Genomic DNA, 15,622 nt, shown 5'->3' with positions numbered 1-15,622 from the left:
CCTAGTAATGGTTCATCCTATACTTATGCAAAAGCAAGAACTGTTAGCTTTGCCAATGCTTGATTCTTGGTAAGCCCCGCCTGGGAGACAGGAATGTAATAGATCACCCTAAAACTGGGGGGAATGGAATAGCTTTTAGCAATCCCGTGTGCTCAGGAAGATCACGGCTATGTCTGTTCAGGTTCTTGCCGCCCCGAGTTTAGTTTCATTTGTGCCCCTGAGGAAATGCAAAATAAAGTGATGTTGAGAAGGAGTTTTGTGTCTAGCGTTACTTTTCTTGATCTATCATCGCCTCATGGCAGGGTTCAAGGGGACCCCATTGAAGTCGATGGAGATTAACACTTTTCTTGCACCTGCACTCTCACCCTTTAGAGCCAGCCAGGGCCGAGTTATGAAAGTGCTTTCTCCTTATGAGGGTGAAGGGTTATTCCGCCGCAGGCATTTCGAGATTGACAACTCGAGGAGCCAATAGCGTGAGAGAGGCGGGACACCCAGTTCTGTGACGCTGAAGAGTCTGGACATTGGTGCGCGTGATGGAGGTCTTAAGAGCAGCGCCTGCGGGGGCAGGTGAGAAGGGGTGGGCTATGGGGACGCTGGCGGGAAAGGCACGTTCCCTTGGGGATCACTGCCCGGAGCTGTTGGAGAGGTGATTACTGTGGAACGGGGTGGGTGTAACACGACGCTGCTAGTGCTCCACAACAAGACGTGATATTTGACCGGCGTTCAATTTGATGGTCGTGCACCGTTTACTAGTGGAGCATGTGCTAGGTCAGTGGTGTACAACACACCGCCGTGCAGTACTCACTAGTGACCACTGCCCAGGAGTGCATCTATAGTGAGCAACCCACGAGTCACCGAATGGTGAAAAACGAAGCCGCGTTAGAAAGGAAAGCTCCAGTGACCTGGCTGTTAGTGCCAGACAGGGTCGGCCCTAGGATTTGCGGGGGCCTGGGCGGCATAACTGGCGCGGGCCCCCTTATTTGCATAACTGATGACCAGTGGTCTTGCAGAAAATGGTTTCATAGAATGAGTCTTTAATACACAACCCATCATGGCAAGTTACATTAAAAACACGTTGCCATGAGTAACAATGTGACGCCCAGTGCACGGTTTCTCACTGTTAACATTTCCCTATGTGACAGTATCAGGAGTGAGGCTTTATTTTGAAGTCGCAGACAAAGAAAGAAGGGAGCCTTTGCACCCCTGGGCCTTCATTGAAGCTGGTAAGTGGGGGGGAGGGTGGGTGGTGCAGAAATTAAAAGGGGAAGTAGGGGATCCCATAACAGAATGTTGCAACTGAGCAGGTTGGGTGACTGTTGCTGAGATGTTATGTTTATATCTTCCTGTAAATCATGTGGCTTTCTTTCCCATTCCTGCTGCAAAATGTGCCGTAAAATGTGGTGTTTCGACTATGATATGGCATTTATAATGCGCCTATACACAAGTGTTTCCAATGGATCGATAAGGCTCCCTCGGGCCTCGCACCACTAGGTGAGGGAACTACTGGCCCCATAGCAAACATCAAAAGCTGGCATCTATGAACATACCACAGTAAGTGTACATATTTTAAAGTGAAATATACACATTTAATTCAATAGACTTTTTTCCCCTTGGAAGAAACTGCACCAGACAAAAGAGCATTGGCATTTAAACATGATTAATCAACACTGGAAAAATGACCTGAGAGGGGAGATTTTCCAGTAACTACGATGGCAAAGTGTAAAAGGTGCCCACCTTTTAATCCCAGCAATCTTTAATGAAATATTCCCAGGAAAACACAACCCCAGTAAGAGACATGTGTTTTGATGACACTTTTATGTGGTCATGTGGGAAAGCGTCTTGGAATATGATAACCCGGATAAAACCCTTGTAGCCCAACCCTTGAGCAAGTTTGCCGGACTCAAAAACACCCAAGTGGGGTAGCGTCCACCCTCTGAAAAAAGGTATGTCCACCCACATGTATGCTCTACCTATGCCCAAAAAACAACACATGGCCACAAAGAGGGGAAAATAACCTCACCAGTATTGCAACATCTTACAATATTCTGGGCAAGTATAAGTGACTTGCTAGACCGCTCGTTTCCCCTCAGCCCGATGTTTGGCTTTGAATGGTACTCTGTTTTTTATAAATATGATTAAAAAAGTGTACAGACCAAAGTAAGGCGTTCATAGAAATATATAAATCCTTATAGAAACCTGTTAGGCACAAATTGTTCAGTTGTGGTATTATGCTCCCCATCTTCAATGGGAGACTACAAATACCAGAATGCAATTCAGCAGAAGATAAAAAATGGCCTTTGCGTTTTTAAGATGTACTTTCAAGACTTAGACTATTGTGAGAAAAGGTTACCTGTTTGTATTTCAATATGTAACAAATAAAGGCTTTACATATAGTGTGATGAAATTATTACATTCTACCAAAAATAAACTATTTGTTGTGTGTTAAATATGAACATCTGAAAATAATGTAGTTAGTTGAAACTGCTTTTTGTGATCTATTTTAAGTGGCATGAAGGAGGGTGTAGATTTAGAGCTTAGTGGTGCTTTGTGTGTGCTTTTAGAATAAAAATTACCTTCGCATGTCTTACTCGCTCCTGCTTTAAAAGCTAGGCTAGAACAAAGAAAGTGATAATCACTCATTTTTGGGCCCGCAGCATCTGATGGGCCGCTGAGGGGGGGGGGGGGGGGTATTTGTCTTTAAAGCGTCACAAGGGCTTGGGAGGTGAAAAGTGCAAATCGTCCAAGGAAGCATACAGACCCTCTTTAAAAAGAAATGTGACCTTGGATATGCGGGCCCCCCGACATTGGGGCCCTGTGCCACCACACAGACTGCCCAGGCTTCAGGCCGGCTCTGGTCACAGATAGCAGCAGGTAGGCAAATACTAGTTAGCAGTGCATAGAAGCTCAGTCTTAACCGGTTAGTAACCACTGCCATGCCAAGCATTGAAGCTTGGTATGACCTAGCCACCAGAGTACCCCTGCATTATTCAGCTCACATCATTAGCTACAGTCCATGCTTGTACAGAACATGCATGCTACATAGCCGTGCACTAATCGCCAATGCACTGTTGGACAGCGCTTCATGCTCCTCAGGCACACTGAATTGCAGTGCATCACCTGCCCCAAGGCGTAGCAGTGCGGCTTGCCTTGTGCCAGCACATAAGGCACTGCAGCACAGAGATCATTGGTACATCGAATGCACATTTCGTAGCAGAGCACTTCTGCTCACCACCATGCAGAGTAGTGCAGCTTACTATGCACTGCATACAGTGAGAGTTTGACAGTGGCAGTGTGTGATAGTGAAATTGGACCTGACTGCAAGAGGACAGTGGTGGGAATTAGGGTTTCAGGGGGGGCATAGAGGGGGTGTTGCATTGCAAGGCGTACTCCCTTGTTCCCCTGAATAACAGATGCCCCTCTAAGATCTCCTACCACCTTGAACTGCACTCACAAATCCTCCACATACAGATGCCACTGGTGTGACCCTCAGCACATCAAACCTAATCGAACAATGAGCAAGCACTCCTCTTCGGCCCTATCGCACTTTACCACATCAGCTGCTACCCAGACCAAAAGCACTGTAGTCTATCAGATGTTTCCCCCTTTTTCTTCCAGATCCACATGCATCAAGGCCACTAAAAGTGGCAGAAAGGCACTAAACGTGATCACTTGTTATTATTTTCAAACTTGGCCAGCTCACCATCGTAGTAGCCTGAAAGCATGTAAACCATGCCCGAGTTAATCCCGCACATGGACTGCCTGATTTGGATGCATGAAGTCCCGCCTAGGGATAGGAGGACCTTAGTCTGCTTAGGGCACATGAAGTCTTGCGGATAGTAGGACATTAGCCTTCTTAGGGTGCATTAAGTCCTGCCCAGTGCCAGCAGCATTTTAGTCTGCTTGGGGTGAAGTCCCACCCAGGAATAGAAGGACATTAGCCTGCTTAGGGTGCATGAAGTCCTGCCCAGGGCCAGCAGGGCCTCAGTCTGCTTAGGGTGCATGAAGTCCGGCCCGGGGATAGTAGGACATTAGCCTGTGTACAGGTGCATGACGTCCTGCCCAAACCCAGTAGGACCTCAGTCTGCTTAGGGTGCATAAAGTCCTGCCCAGGGGCAACAGGACCTCAGTCTGCTTCGGGTGCATAAAGTCCCACCAGGGGATAGTAGGATATTAGCCTGCTTGGTGTGCATTAAGTCCTGCACAGGGCAAGCAGAATCTTAGTCTGCTTAGGGTGCATGCAGTCTCGCCCAGGGATAGTAGGACATTAGCCTGCGCAGGCCCAAAAGGGCCTCAGTCTGTTTAGGGTGCATAAAGTCCAGCCAAGGGATAGTAGGATATTAGCCTGCTTAGGGTGCGTTAAGTCTTGGGATGCAATGACTAAAAAGTTGTGATAAAAGAAGAGAGAGGTGTGTTGAAGTAAAGTTTGGTGCTGAGCATGACGTGGCGTGTAAGGACATTTAAATCGCATTACATTGTAGTGCAGAGAGCTCAAATGGCGGCATAACACCGAACGCTCTGATAATCTGTGACAAAACAATGAAAAGAACGGCCTCGTTCAAGGTCTTGGGACTGCAGCAGAGCAAAGTACACAAAGCAGTCACGGGAGGGCAGGTGTGGGGAGTGGCCCAGCCCAACCTGCTTCCTGGTATTTCGCCGCTCCCTCTTCTGTCTTTCCTCCCCAATCAGACTCCAACTTTGGGGACGGGATAGGGCAGGAGTCATGGCAAGCAAGTCCCAGGCTTGTAAACATTGTATAACAAAAATAAGGCTACAATGCCACTGCGCTTTTAAAGAGGCGATTTACGTGAAGCACGCACAGACAACACAATAAACCAACATGGCAATTATGTTCAGCAAAAGGAGCACGATTTGAGCTTCCCCTCCCATCTTGAATGGACGCCCATGATTACCAGCAGGTAGACTGTTAGCCTACAAAAAAACAGCTTTGGAACGAAACAGTGAAAGAAGATAGATGCCTGAAAATAAAGTGCCTGGATTACTTACCAGTAATTTCTATTACTCTTCCTTGTCCCAGTACTTATTGAATGAGGTGCCCCACCTTCAAACTATAACCCTTAACCAAAAAGTGTCCTTTCTTCTTTAAACCCCACCTGCTCGGCCATGCTATCCTCCCATCCCCGAGAGGGTGAGGTGGGTGCCAGCACATGGCTGAAGGAGGACTAGGCAGGGGTTGAAATTAAGATTTCACTAGCAGGAGGGAAAACTAGCTCCTGGGTGTGATGGCCTCGATGGGCCACCACAAGTTCAGACAGACATGTTAGGCTTCACGATGTGTCTCTCTTTATTCAACTCCAGGCATCTGCCAACACCCCGCCCTCCCGCGTCACTTCCCACCCAGCCTCCCGCCTCCCTGTAACCCGGAACAACTGTGTGAACATGACATCTCCCCGAAATTTAAACACTCACCCAACGAGGTGATAAACCTTGCAAGAACACTACTATGCCATCTCCTCAATGAGGAGGCAAGGCTTATTCCTGGCTCTCTGTGGTTAAGAGCTGAATCATTCAGGAGAACGACTGGCACCCAAGTCCTCACAGTAGTCCTCCTGTCCCGAGGCTGCAGAGTCCGCTTGGTCCCCTTGGGATCATCAGAAATGTCAATGGGTATTGCTACTCTCCCACTCAGCTGCCGTGACGCGGACAGGGGAGCTTTCTTGAAGTGCGATGAATTATGGGTGGTTCAGCCATTGTCTACTTAGGCGGTAATCATGGATCCTCTTTTTTTATGACGATCAGGGGTTCCTCATGAAAGACAGCTGTGTGCTTGTGTGTTTGAGGTTGTCTTACCGCCACAATGTCCCCTACCTCTAGGTGAGGCTCCCGTGCCGTCTGTCGCCCGTCCGCGTATTCTTTCAGGCGCTCTTTCGCGGGCACATCACTTTCCCTCACTTCAGAATCCACGATTGTCGATATTCAGGTAGTGGCCTGGGGTAGCCTTGTCCGGATGTCTCTCCCGAACATTACCTCCGCAGGGGTTTTCCCAGTGGTGCTGTGAGGTGTGCTTCGGTAGTCTCTCAGTAGTTGGTGCAGTACTTGTTCATAGGGTTGTCCGGTAAGCCAGGCTACCTGCAATGCCCTCTTTGAGTTGGCCATGAACCTCTCTATCATGCCAATCGCCTGGGGCCATAATGGAGTGACTTTATGACGGTATATTCACGGAACTTCGCAAAGCTGCGTCCATTGAACGGGGGCCCATTGTCTGTCTTCAATGTCCGAGGGACACTGTAGGCCGTGAAGATGGGGTCCAGCACTGGTATCACATGTTGAGCTGCTGTCAATTATATAATTTTGGCTTTGGGATATCTGGAGTACTCGTCCATGATGGCCAATACATATTTCCCCCCCTCGATAGGGCCAAAGAAATCAGTGGCCCTGCTTCCCATATACTCTCTGGTAGATCGGACATTTTCAATGTTTCTGGGAGTCTGTTCGGCGTGAGAAGGCACAGGTGGGGCACAGTTTCAGGAGATCTTCTACCATGGTGTCTAGTTGTGGAAACCACACTTTTTGGCGCAGCATGTGGTTTGTGGAGACGATTCCTCTGTTGCCCTCGTGGGCATGCTCAATAACTTTCCTTTTCAAGGATGTTGGAATAACCACCGTGTGACCCTTCAATAAGAGGTTGTCATCTGAGAGTGCCAGTTCAACTCTCACTTGTAGCAGCCGCTCCACCTCCACCTGCACATCCTCACCTGCCGCACGCCCTCTGTCTTTGGCTCTCCTCCATTGGCATGATAAGAGTCCTTCACATATGATTTGACATGCCTGGTCAACCTCCACTTCCTGGGCCAGTTGTGCCGGCTCAATCCCTTCTAGTATGGCTTGTTGGATCAAGTACCAGAGATACCGGTCTACCACCTGTGGTTGAGGGGTGTACCTGGTTCTCGGATGTCTGGAAAGGAAGTCAGCAGGGTTATCTTTCTTCCCTGATCGGTGCACTATTTCAAATGAATAGTCTTGCAGCTGGAGCCCCCATCTTGCGATGCGGGCTGGCGTTTTGGCTTGTGGGTTGCCATACGAGAATAGTAGTGGCTGAAGGTCTGTCACCACTCGAAATGGCTTGCCGTACAGAAAGAGGTGAAAATGTTCACAGGCCCAGACCACTCCCAAACTTTCTTTTTCAGCCTGGGAATAGGCTTGCTCGTTGGCTGAAAAGGATCCGACTGGCACAGGCAACAATGTGGGTCTGCAACAGGTCTTTTGGATCCACCTGGGCTAGGATGGCACCAAGTCCCACGAGACTTTTTTCGACTGTTAACTCCGTCATACTTTCAGGGTCGTAATAGGACATATTTTCGGCTCTGGTGACTCTTTCTCGAAAAATCTCGAAGACTCTTTGGCACGTGTCCGACCAGTTGAACACTGCATTTTGTTTAGTCAGTGCTCTCAGAGGTTTGCTGACCGTGGCAAAATCTTCAATGTATCTCGTGCAGTAGCTGGCGATGCCTAAAAATGACCTCAGTTCAGAGACGTTGCTTGGGGCCGATGTTTCGTTTAGTGCTGCAACTTTGTCAGGATCTGATGTCATGCCACTTTCTGAGAATGCATGACCAAAGAAGCGTAGTGTCCCTTCCCTGAACTCACACCTCTGTTGGTGAGATGTGCAGCTTCCAGTGCCTTGCATACCTTGGCCAGGGTCTCGTCATGCTTGCTTACATCCGTCCTGAAGATGAGGATGTCGTCACTGTAGTTTATACAGATCGGGATGTGTTTTATCATGTTGTAAACCTCGGCTTGAAATATCTCTGCTGCAGAGGAGACCCGGAAGTTCAACCTCTTGTACCGGTATAGCCCAAGGTGGGTGACAAACGTTGTTATGTTTCTACTCTCAGGGCTCCGTACCAACTGATGATATCCTTTCTTTAAGTCCAACTTCGAGAAGACCCTGGCCTCATTTAAGAGATGGATCATATTGGTGATGCGTGGAGCCATGTGCCCCTCTCTCTCAGAATGGCCTGGTTGGGCCTCCTCATATCGACGCACAGCCTAATTGGCATCAGAACCTTTCTTGGGCCCTGGAATAATGGGCGACGCCCACGTGGTGGGGCCCGTGGCAGACTTCATAATGTCCTGTTCCAGGAGCTTGTGTAGCTCGTCTTCCACTTTTTTTTTATATTCACCGGTATGCCCCTGTAATGTTGTGCTATGGGGCACACTGTCTCATCTATGTGTAGTTTCACTTGTCTATTTCAGAGTTTGCCAATACCTTTTGAAGAGATTGGGGTAGAGGTTTGTGATCATAGCTACGGGATCGATGTATTTGTGTACCATGATCTTATATAGAACATGTATGAGGCCCATGTCAATGGCCGCCCTGAAACTGAGCTTTCACTCACCAGCACATGTATGGGAACTTTTTGGTTTTTAGTATATTTGTTTTGCCCCCTTGTATCGGCACAACCCCTCAAATTATCCTATGCACTTGATGGTTTTTTGGCTCCGTAAGCATAAATGTCTTCAGTGGCAGGGATCAGTTTCGGGCTTTGGGGTAGTTCATTAAATATTTTCTCACTGATTACATTTACCGTAGCCCCCATCTCAATAAGAAACTCAGTGGGTTTTTCGTTGAGCTTTATTATTGGCGTTGGACTGTGCTCTGTGGCTGTTGGATATCCCAGTGCGCAGAGATGTGCTTTCCTACTCTGTTCACTTCCAGATGAACTAGCCTCAGATTTAGACAGAGATTGTTCGACTAGGTAGCACACGTGGTGCCTAGATCTGCGTTCCGGTCTCATTCGGGTGACATACCTTCTCCTTTCCCTTCTTTCTCGTCCCTGTATCTCATCACCCGAATCCCGCTCTTTTGGTTCGGGGTCGTTGTGCCTCGGTGGAGGATGTGATGTTGTCCCCGATGACTGTGAGGCCGGAGGTATGGCTCTCGGTTTGAATCTCAGGTTCTCTCTCTCTCTCCCTGGAGAACCTACACCGATTTGAAATGTCCTTCCTCACCACACGTGGCGCATTGCTGGCCAATGGCAGGACACGTGCCTTTGTGTGGGTATTCAAAACCATATTTATAGGAAAATGGTTCATCTGGTCTCCTCTCCTGTTGGAGTCGATGAACTGTATGCACTGGCGTGGTGGTGTTGAAACGTTCCACTTGTAAGTCAACTGCTCTTTCAGCTCGTGCCAATGTTACTATCTCGTCCAATGTGCAGGATTTCTGTAACAATTTCCGCCTGAATGTCTGTGATTCGCATCCTGCAATGATCTGAGATCTCAGGGCCTCTGTATTGGAGTAGTTCGCAAATTCAGCGTTTCATTTAAATTCTCAGTCTCATGAGATACGCATCCATGGTCTTGTCCTTGGCCTGTTTGATGCTGTGAAACAGGTGGCGCTCGTAATCTATGTTACTGTGTGGGGTGAAATACACAGATAGAGCTTCTTTTATGTCCTGTATGGAATCAATGGTGTCTGCCGGCATCTCATCAATGATATCACGTGTGGCTGGACCTACCACCAGTTTGAGAAGACATTTTTGTCTGTCATCCTCAATGGGCCCCTTGGCCTCCATGTACAATTCAAAATACCTTATCCACCGGCCCCACCATGGCCCCATGTTGCTTGTGTCCATGACGTCGAAAGCACCTGGCATCTGCGCAGCTAGGAAATCAGGTAGTCTATATAGTGCCTGTTCCTGTATTTGTGGCCCCTGGGCCTGTGCCCCCTGTCCTCCTTCCCGAGCTCACATTCTCCCCCACTCCTGTGATTCCTCGTTCTCTCAAACACCTCTGTGGACCCACGGCCGCCTGTTGGGCACGAGCACTGTGTTGTGGCATGAGCAATGACCCCTTGCCTCAGAAATGGGGTGTTGCAAAAGATGGCCGCCTTGTAGGGCACGAGCACCATCCACTGGAGACTCCTACCCTGTCCCCTCTCGGTCCGTGTGCGAGGCAAATCACTGCCGGGACCGAGGATTCCCAGCTGCTCACATGCTAGCGTTCCGGTGAATCACTGCCGCGGCCCTGGAATATCATACGTTCCGTGTGGAGCGTTCAGAGTGGGCGGGCACCTCAGCACCGTGTGCAGCCCGGGTCGGCATGGCTCATCTGAGCGACTTCCTCCTCTTGCGCCTCGCGGGACAGCGGCATTCACACCCCCAGGCGTCCGCTCTGTTTCACCCCGACGTGGGTGCGGGCACTGTTAGAGCACCGGCCTCGTCGCCATTGTGATGGCCTCGATGGGGCCTCTTCTCACGCCACGCTTCGCACCACAAATTCAGACAGACACGGAAGGCTTCACGATGCGTCTATCTTTATTCAACTCCAGGCAGTATCTGCCAACACCCCGCCCTCCCGCGTCACTTCCCACCCAGCTTCCCACCTCCCTGTAACCCGGAACAATTTTGTCAGCGTGAGCTACTCCTAGAGAACCAGGATCTCGCAATATACGATGCCACAAATTAACTTTTACGTGAGATGCAAACTATGACCTTGTGTCCATTGTATACAATTCATTGTGCTTTAAATGTATTTCATGGTTCTCTGTACACATTCCCAGATACAGAAAGGTAATGCCACGTGGGCATGTTTGGATAGCACCAGTTTGTCTCGGGAGCGAAAGTGGCTCCTGGTAGCTGCTAACCAGGCTCTCCTCGGCTAGAAGCAGGAGCTAAGTAGCTCCCAGAAATTTCAAACCCTGTTAGGTGTAGAGAGGCTTAATGGTAAGTAATCAATGGCTGACATGTCCCTCTGGCCTCGTCCCTATACTTAATGAAGAGTGATGAGTTCCATTGCCACCGAACCATATTCCAAGCTTATGGTACGTTTGCACATTGATGGAGGAAGCAAGCATTTTCGGGGCTCCCTAATGTGTTCTCCAAACCTTAAAGTATGTTGTCTACAACTCTGCACACCTGCTTCCTTGCACAAAAAAGTGTGACCACATCTTCCATATTTTAGGATCACTTCATTGGCTCCCTTTTGAAGTCAGGATTGAGTTTGATGTGTTTTGCATTTCCTTTCCCAGTGCCCATCGTACCTGTCTGAGAAACGTATCATCCCTGGTGGAGAGCTAGGAATTAGAAGTTAATCTCTTGCACATCTTGCAATTCCACATATTAGGAGAGCCATCTGTCCAAATCAAGCCTTTGTTGTTGCTAGTTATCTCACACATCCTTCCAATTTTCAGCTTCATCTCCTCAGGGGCATTCTACCTTTCCTCACGTTCCCCCAGAAGCTCAATGTCTCCAGAGCTCTGGTTCTCTATGGGCTTGATTATTGCAACAGCCTCTTCCTCAACCTTCCTCTTTCCTCCCTTGGCCCCCTCCAACTAATCCAGAATAGGACTGCAAAACGTATCCTTGACTTCGAGCCCAGGGACCGCATATCTCTAGCCCTAAAGTCTCTCCACTGACTCCTGGTGACTGCCAACTTCCCAAGACCTTCCTTTTCTACTCTTCCTTCCCTCTCCCCCTCCCATGCTAAACTCTCCACGGGCCGCTGCGATTGGGGCCTGGTCTCTTCAGAGTCATACAGGGACCAGACCACCCCCCTACCAGACCCTCCCAGCATCCCTTGGACTCCCTTTCCCAGACTATCCCAACCCAGTCCTCCTGTCCACTGCACTTTTCTCTATGGGAATGGGGCGGTGCCAGTGCTTCCGTGACGGGTCTGCCTACCGTGGCCGCTGTGCCTGGGAGGGTCAGACCTGTCGGCATAGCGGCTCCGGCAGGCAAACCTGTAGTTTGCCGGTCCGGAAACAACGGTGCCGGTAAGTTTACCCGCACCATTGTTTCTGGACCGGCAAACTTTGAATGAAGCCCATTGTATTTCTAGTGTGTAAATTATTCATTGTATATGGAATATTGTACATCACTCTGATGCATTTTTCCCTAGTTCGCGCTATATCAACAGAGTTATCCCTGACCAGTTGTAAATACCCAAACAAATGCAAGTGAAAAGCAACTATCATCGGAGAATTCCAATGTTAATCGTCTTCAGCAGGGTTGAAAGCATTAGGGCATTTTCTTTCAATGAAGTGTCCAATCGAGCCACGTGTGGAAGTAAGTTAAATATTGAAGCCAACCCGCGGAAACTAACACAGTATTTTCAGTCTGAACGAAAGAGTTAAAAGCGTTATGTTCGTTTATCCAAGACAAGTAGATCTAATACATCTCCGTGTATAATTTGTGGAGTGGGCGTGGCAGTCAGTTTTGTCATCATGACCCATTCCAATTTTTAGGTGCTTATCCAGTCCTGTTATTTTCTTTCCGTTCTAGGACTTGTAGTTCCACTTTTCCCATTATAAAACTCGGACTGCAAGTCCCCGAATGCTAAGACAAAACCCAAGACTGCATAAGCAACTACAGACTGGAATGGGTCACGTTGGCCACTATCAGTCCCTGTTGATAAGACAGATGGTGTTACTGTGCGGAAAAGTCTGACTGGTTGACAACACTTGCTGGAAGTGCAAAACCACATTCAAAGCGCAAAGCACATGCAAAGAGGGCATTAGTGGCAGGCATGGGGAGAACCAAGCGCTGATTTAATTTATCTGAACCTACCGTCTGGTTAAGGAGTTAATGCCCATTGTTATGCGGGTGACGAACTATATGTAACCTGCATAGCAGGGAAATGGCAAGATACTAGCCAGATGTAAAAATGCACTCTCCCACTCAATTGGCCATCTACAGAAAGCCCACTACTTCTTACTCAACAAGAGTCAATCATCGCTCGCCAATGGCTAGTGGCAGGTATACATTTTGATGCCTGCTGCACAGCACACATATGTGCACAGAGGTGGGGTTGACCATTTCTGCAGAATCTGGGCAAATTCTGGTTATTGTCCAGCATTTACCCAACCCACCACCCGCTATAAATGAAGAAATAAACCCATAAGAGGTGAAGATTCCCCCCAAGCTGTGACAGAAATAAAATCCTGTCGTACTTTCCATTGTTTAATATTCATGGTAAAAATGATAATAGTCTTTCCTGATAGTGTGTTGCAACATTCTGCTTTTGAAGGAGAGAACTTGTCCCACAAAGATTGCAGAATAAGGGAGCGCTGGGTCTGAGAAGGGCCGCGTGGCCAGCGTATTACTTGATAATTTGACACCTGTTATTTTGCAACTCCATGGCTACACTTCAGATAATGTATCTACCCTAACATTTGGAGGCTTAAAACTAGATAGAAGTTCCGGGACTACAACCAAAAGGTAAGCTAGCCCTGAGTCTTAACAGTCCTGACATTAGCGTAGCTCCGGATCTTTTCCAGGCCTAGAAACACCCCTGCTGCACACTCTGGGTGTTCAAGGAATTGTTCACGCAAAGTAACAGTATACGCAAGTCACGTCCGAAATGACCCCATGCAAAGCAAAAAAAGCCAGAAACAGCTAACTTTGCGTGCTCCCTCTGGCGCGAATATATGCACCCTTTAAACAGTGCATGGGATCCCCCCAAGCAGACCTGCATCTGGGGTGCCCGGTAACTGTGATTGTCACCACGACAATATGCATACGATATATTGTAACTCAGATAAAACTTGGAAAATCTGCATGCAACCCCCCCATAAACAATTCCTGCACCATGCTACACTGCGTATGCGCACCCCTATGTTAGATGGAAACCACAGCTGCGTACACGCTTCCCTAAATCCGACACCTGATCTTACCTCTTCGTGGTGAATCCTATGCGCAAGTGCCTGTACGCCTACCTTCTGGTGGCTGAAAGTATAGGGGCTTTGCACGGCCTTTTCAGTGCCAAGAGGTTGCACGGTCGGATCCATGAATACGTATTGTTCCGTGCAATATTACCATATACCAGATTAGCTGCAAAAAAATGTAGATTATGGAAAACGTACAAAGAAAGGTTTTACTGAAAGCTTGCTCAAATCTCTAATGTCATTAATTAAATTAATCCACACATCCAGCCTAAGTAAAGCTAGGGGGATGATTGCCCCATACATATTCCTAAAAGAGTATATAACCCTTTAGTCTGTTGGAGTAGATAGCCTCCCTGCCTCCATTCTCACATGAGACATCCAAACAGTTGGTCAACTTCAACTCTTAGAAGGTGAAGATCCCTGGATGGGTGTTCCTCATGAAAATAGGCTATGTTCGCATGGAGCAGGTTATATACACAATTCTAGTGCATGCTAAGCTGCTTTGTGCAGGGCAGGATGCTCTCTCTTGATGATTATTTCTGGAAATTTTCCCCATAAATCCTATACACTCAGTGAAGTAATTATATGATAAACGGAGCTTCATCCAAATGTATCAGCTTTCAATTAACTTGTTAAACATTCAAAATGTATATATTATTTACTAGAAAATAATGTACTATACATTCATTCATTCCTGCTGCACGTAATACAAAATAACAACCATACGTGGGCCTCGTGTGTTGATTAGCCAACTAAGGCTTTTTCTTTGTATGTCTTCATCTAAAGTTTGTGGCCAAGTATAATTAATGCACAAGAATAATCTGATAAACTTGGTTAAAACCAAACACCTAAAGTAAAGTTGTGACCTTCACTTTGCAGATGAAACTGATATTGCTGGCTTAGATAAATCGAAATTCAAAATATCACCATGTGCAGTATTAACAAAGTTTTTAAATATTTGTTGGACACTGAGGATTATTTCATCAAAAATGCAGTATTGAAATGCATACACAAATTTAATTTATAATGTAAGGTTTTCAAAACTTTTGAATGTGATATATTATTTGATGTGAAATATTTAGTAAATTATATGAACCAGAGATTATACTGCATTTTATCTTTCTAAAATGAGTACGAAAATGTATAATTATATATGTCTAGATCATCAGGTTGTATTGAATAGTTTTCTTATTTTGTCTTTGTTGTGCACAGCTCTTGTAAAGACTTACCTTTGATTGGGGTTGGGCACAATAACATTGCCTAAATGCAAGATTGGTGTTTTTGATGGTATTCACAATTGCCTCATTGGCTAATTGCTAATCACTGCAGCTAGGCATAAAATGTGTATCCTGACAATTTAAAGTTATCGTACAAATGCCAAATAATTGCTCAAAAATATATTTGTTTTCATGGCAGTACATTGTGTTTGATAAAAACATAAAAACAAATTGATTTAATAAACAAAAGAGATTTGGTTACAGAAATAAATGTATTTGGTAAATAAGTGAGGGATTCGCCATGCGCTAATTAATAATCCCCAAATAGCTTTGTGGCAAATTAGCAACATTTTCAGGGTGACCTAGCATTGACGTCTTCTTAAATAATTCTATGTTTGCTGTCAAAATGTTTGCTGTAACGAACAGCACTCATTCCCTTTCTTTGTTCTTCCAAGTCCTGAAGCGTGTCCTGATCAGGTCATGGAGGAAGGAATTTTTCTTGAGCACAAGGGGCCTGGAGAGCATAGCCCCCTTGTTCAGCACTACTGAAGAAACTCCCCAGCCCATCCCTACGAAGATCTTAGGTGATATACCCAAGTGGATCAAAGGCAGTTTACTACGAAATGGGCCCGGAATGTTTGAGTTTGGAAATGACAAGTAAGCAGAATCTTCATCACAACTTTCTTGACAAAGGGCATGCATATTTTCTTTTTGAATGAGAATTAAAATCTTTTAGAGCTACAACAGAGTATGTTGTCCAACCAAAATTCGTCATATTGAC

At 46.8% G+C, this 15,622-nt stretch overlaps 1 protein-coding gene across 1 annotated transcript in view; it reads left to right on the top strand.

Annotated features, from left to right (window-relative positions):
• Nucleotides 1–421: 421 nt before the first annotated feature.
• LOC138487726 (carotenoid-cleaving dioxygenase, mitochondrial-like) overlaps nucleotides 422–15,622 on the top strand; it is a 192,495-nt gene continuing 177,294 nt past the window's right edge. Inside the window, exons 1-2 of the mRNA XM_069614273.1 lie at nucleotides 422–567; nucleotides 15,297–15,498. Of these exons, the coding sequence (XP_069470374.1) occupies nucleotides 534–567; nucleotides 15,297–15,498 (236 nt within the window). The 5' untranslated portion in view covers nucleotides 422–533. The remainder of the gene's footprint in view (nucleotides 568–15,296; nucleotides 15,499–15,622) is intronic.

The sequence above is a fragment of the Ambystoma mexicanum genome, chromosome 9 (genome assembly GCF_040938575.1).
Source record: "Ambystoma mexicanum isolate Mex_15411 chromosome 9, UKY_AmexF1_1, whole genome shotgun sequence".
NCBI lineage: Eukaryota > Metazoa > Chordata > Amphibia > Caudata > Ambystomatidae > Ambystoma > Ambystoma mexicanum.
Note: the sequence above shows the minus strand (reverse complement) of the source record. Positions and strands in the feature narration are given on the sequence as shown.